Genomic DNA, 5,075 nt, shown 5'->3' with positions numbered 1-5,075 from the left:
CCATTTAGATCATCTAAATGGCTCCAAGAAGTTGTGATGTTTATTTTGACTAATGAAATACTTAGGACAATACTGTGGCTATTAGTTGTCTTGAAAGTTGTAGCCAAATGGAAGAAAAAATTCTGACGCTGCCATAGCAGCAGTTTACATTTAGATGGGGGAGGGGGACCTACTCTCTAAGCAGACGTTGATAGAATAAATCGTGACCTTTTCCTTATGTGTCCAATCATTCAATACCTTCTCTCACTATTTCATAGTCACAATTATTTCAGGCTGCGTTGCCAGCTTTTCTTAAAAGCATTTCTTGTTTTACAAAATAGCCCCTTTGGGTACAGAACAGATTGCCAGGGAGTCAAAGCTACATCACTTTTTCCTTTTATCAGACATAGCATACCAGGACAAAAGACAAAAACTGGAACTGCTGGAATGGACCTGAATGGATCCCGATCGAATGCCATATCGAACAAATAGAACCAGGTAGAACCCCTTTTCTATTTCAAACACCTCCGTCAAAAACAGCCCCAGTGGGACAGAAATGGCAACAACAAAAAATGCTATGCTATTCTTTGGTGAAGACTACACCCACCGAGTACAGTTGTTTTAGGAGGGTGAGCCACTCCACAGCAATACATTGTTGGTGGTCAGGATGCATGTGTAGAGCAGGATATGTATAAGACATGGAACACTGCACTAGCAGACTTTGAAGAAGGGTCCTATGAGTTCACATTTAGTACAAGCTCCCTCTCCACGAGTGCACAAGATGCTTTCTTCTTGATTTCAGTTTTGTCATGTGCATGCATGCAGCTGTTATGCATGCAAAAAACGCAGTAGAAACCCTGTCACAGATACAAAAAAAATGTTGATGTACCCTGGTTTTCACTTGCATCTACTGCATGTCAGAAACAGGGCACTCCTGCCCACCAACAAGGTAATGCTATGTGGTACCTCCCGCTTTTGTTTTGACTGAAATTATCACGCCACTACGCGACTGTACCTAGTGGATGTAGCCTTCAATAAAGAAGGCAGCCCATTTTTTCGGCCCGTTCTTAGAGAATTTCAGGGCCGAAAAAAGCTAAACCAAAGTCAGTCGTTATTATCAGCTAAATACAGGCGGCGGCCAGTTCTGTCCGACAAGCACAGTGTTTGACGGAGGTGGTTGAAATAGAACATGATCGAACAGGGGGCGGGGCTTGAGGGTCAGTCCTTACCAAGGCCAGTTACCATGGAGCCAAAAATCAATCTTGACCTTCCTTTTACCAACATGTCATCACAATCCAGGAGAGTTATGCTGAAACACATTTTGGCCATGGATGATTATGGAATACGGTAATCCATTTCAGAGCCCCGTTACCTTCTGTCTTATACAAATGTATTTGTGAATGACTTCATTGGGTTGGTTAATGCCCCAGGAAGGTGACAGAAACAGCCCATGTAAATACTCTATACGGTTGTTAATAAGGAACATCAGGAACAAGTATGCTAGGGCTGAGATTTTCCAGGAGTCAAATGTACATGTATGCACCTGTAGGAGAATGCCAAATCCAGAAGCAGTCACTAGCTGGTTTCCATAGTATCAACTCATTTATATGCATGTTATGTGACATATGTGCACAGCTTTATTACCATAACAAGAGGGGGATTTGACAGCATGTTCATGACGTTTACTCCAGTTACTGCATCTTACCTTACTCGGTCATGGAGGAACTCCAGAACACATCGCCCTCCTTGCCCCAGGCTGACCTTGTCCACCAAGTAGCTGAATGCCTGGAACAACAGGATAGAGAAGATAAACAAGACTGGTAAACACTAGCTCAGGTTTCCACTTGATAGCATCTTGTAACAGCCTACTCAAATGTGAGGGGGGAGGGGGGTGGCATTGAGATGATCCAGACTATAGTATGTTGAAAAGGTGTGACTGGACATCTATATCTACATGCAAGCAAACACCTACCTAACCCTGCAGAATGTGGCATGGTATTTGGTTAACCACTCTGCTTTTTAGATCAAAAACCTCGTTTGAAGGAAAGGACCAGAGGATTGACCTTAAAACTATCTCTTTGAATAAGAAGGCTTGTCTTAGCACTATGTCTTCATTGAAAAACAACAAATCAATTGTAACGTTTTAAGGTGCCTTTTCACCCAATAATTTTTTCAGAAACCATTCCTATTTTTTCTTTTAAACTTAATGGTGGTAACAGTCAATGCAGCTAATAACTACCCACATACACCAGGTCCTACATCATAGGACATTTATATATAAAACCCAGTACATGGACCAGTGCAGGTTAGGTGCAGGTAGACATCAGAAATACCTGCACAGCTCCAATTTCACCTGCACTAACCTGCATATGCAGGTGGTATTTCGAGCCCTGCTGTATAAGGCCCACTTTACATTGGAAACCATTGGAAACGGTAAACTGTCATGTGATGCTTCGCTACGGTGACGGTTTGTCTTTAGACACACAGACGGAAGCGTAGTAGGCCGCCCGTGGAGCAGAGTACTACTCTAGTATTGCAAGTGAATCAAAATGGCGCATATTTTCGCCTTGCAACAGTTTATACAATACGTTTTTAATGTTTACTACCCACATTTTTCTTCGTATGAGACGCAACATAGAGAATGGGGCACATGTACAGGACGGACGGGTAATACCCAGGCTTGAACTCGGCTTCTGTCCTCGCTGCACTGGTACATGGTAGCGCAACCGGGCACGTTGATAGGGTCATAGGAGGACACCAAAGAAGCAGTCACTGGGGACACTGTGGCCATTTCACTTGGAACATTCGATCGACGACTTTTTATTTCTCAAACAATTTAGAATAAGGAAAAACATGTGTGAATTGCTACGGGCTTGTAAGCATATAATTAGCATATAATCCACAACCTCCTATTACCGTCACCAGTTACAGTTTGTCTTTATACACGAGAGAAACTGTCCCGGCCCCCCGCTGAACTGACCCAGGACCAGGTCCGGAGGTGGCTCAGGTCGGTTCGCGGAAATACCGTCATATGCCCCTTATTTCCTCTTATAACGGTGACGGTTAAGCGTAGTGGTGCGTACCGGAGCTCATATTCCGGTTCAGGTCCGGACTCGAGTCCAGAGATTCCGGTTCAGGTCCGGACTTATAAGTCCGGTTTTTGACGGCCGCTAAATTTTTCCGCATCAACACAAGCATTAAGTGACTTGCCCTATGTGAGGTCCCCTAGCTAAGCATATCCGGGGACAGCGACCACCCCTCGACCGGGCCGCATGCGATAAAAAATATTGCCGAAAACGACTGCGTCATTTTCAAATCGATTTTCAGTGATAATTGTCGGGAAATCACGGTAAAATATGGCCTTTTCGGCTTGTGTTTTGACGGCCCGAAATTTCAGCATGGCGCTTGCGGGGTCAATACGGGTCATTGGGATAGCGTACTGTAAGGCGGGTAGAAGCGATGCGTGCGGTTTTATTATTCTCTTCATTTAACCTTACAAATGAATTGTAAGTTTATTCGTTACAGATTTAAAGGAAATAAATATCAAATAAGTTTATGACTTCGTAATATTTATTTAAATAAAGGTGTCTGTGTTTCTTTTTAACAAACTACTCGCCCATGCTTTTAGTGAAGTAGCCCGACAAGCGACAAACGTGACGACAAGCGCGGGTGATTTGTTATAACTTGTTTTTCTGGAGAAATTTCTCATTTATCAGAAGGTATGGGACTTCTAAAACCCATACCAGGAGATAAACAAAATCACAGACGTTATTTTCATGGGTGAAATTACTAAAATGAACCAGTCATTTCTGCCACGTTGCCGGATTTTGAAAGAAGGTTTCCGTGCGGACGGTGGCGCGACCATGTGCTAATGGCCCGCTCACGGTGGTAGGACAATTTTTTTTCGCAAACATGATACAGTCATTTTCGGGCTCGTTAGCTGCAGTTAATAAAGTTACATAGGCATCTAGCGTTGTTTTTAGATGATACTAGTATACAACAAGAAAAAAAAATTCCGGTTTTCCAAAAAAACGGTTTTCTACGTTCCGGTTTTAACCGGACTTGAACCAAAAGTTATAGCAAGTCCAAGTCCGGTTCGGCGAACCGGTACGCACCACTAGTTAAGCGTCATATGAGTTTTGTGTCTAAACCGGGCCTTAAGGCTCAAATTCTGCTCAGTGCCGACAACATGAATGAGATTGTTTGTTATTAGGAGCAAAAGAAAGCGATATTGTTGAAGGTCGTGGTCGGGTCCCGGGCGAGTCGGCACCATTATAATTCATAAAGAGACGCTAAAGGTTGTCAAAGAATTACTGTTAGTGTTTGGCAGACAACTTGCTGTGACATACTCAACAAAAATTGTTCTCTATCTTTTCATTGTCTAATTACTGTAATTAAATTTAAGTCGCAGGAAATACTTTTTGGCCATGGAGAAAATATTTGCAGTTCTTGGCAGCCAGTCAGAAACTACACAGCGACTTGGAACTACAGACTGACATGATAGCAGTCCCTCTTGGCAGTGCGGTGCTTTCATGATCATCAACTGTCAGTGTCACTGATCTGATTGTATCTACCCTCTGGATACAGTATAGTAGACTTTTCTACCACAGTGTTGGCAGTCAAACCTGTCCCAGCATTAGACAGGACACTGCTCTGGGCTTACCCATAATCATTGATGTGTCACAGTGCACAGTACGCTGTGACCAGGCTTTTAGCTAGGATTTTATAATAGGGAGTCCAAACTTACTGGTGAGTCGCGGTAAGTGACTACCGTATATTCTCGAATAAAGTACGCACTTTTTTAACTTTTCAAAATTGAAAAGGTGCTACAAGTTGTTGCCAAAGTTGGGGTGCGTACTTTATTTGAGGTCACTGCACAGAGAAATGGTAAAAAAGCCTAAAATAAAGCAAGGTGGAGGGAGCTACACTTCTAGTAATGTTTCAAAACATGCACATTGTTGTTGTCTTGTAGTTGTCTAAACATGAAACAAAGAAATTGTCTAAACATGATTTACATAAGATTGGTATTTGCATACAATCCTTTAGAGTTAGTGACTTTGACTTGTACAACTGGTTTTCCCTGATATCTTCTACCA

General features: G+C 42.6%; 1 protein-coding gene across 2 annotated transcripts in view; it reads right to left on the bottom strand.

Annotated features, from left to right (window-relative positions):
- The window catches only part of LOC118414209 (probable JmjC domain-containing histone demethylation protein 2C), a 78,478-nt gene that overhangs the window by 42,552 nt on the left and 30,851 nt on the right, over window positions 1–5,075 (bottom strand). For both annotated transcript variants that reach the window (XM_035818089.1, XM_035818090.1), the window contains exon 3: window positions 1,685–1,764. In XM_035818089.1, the coding sequence (XP_035673982.1) occupies window positions 1,685–1,764 (80 nt within the window). The remainder of the gene's footprint in view (window positions 1–1,684; window positions 1,765–5,075) is intronic.

The sequence above is a fragment of the Branchiostoma floridae genome, chromosome 4 (genome assembly GCF_000003815.2).
Source record: "Branchiostoma floridae strain S238N-H82 chromosome 4, Bfl_VNyyK, whole genome shotgun sequence".
Taxonomy (NCBI): Eukaryota; Metazoa; Chordata; class Leptocardii; order Amphioxiformes; family Branchiostomatidae; genus Branchiostoma; species Branchiostoma floridae.
The sequence above is the reverse complement of the archived record's forward strand: the minus strand, read 5'-3'. Positions and strand labels throughout refer to the sequence as shown.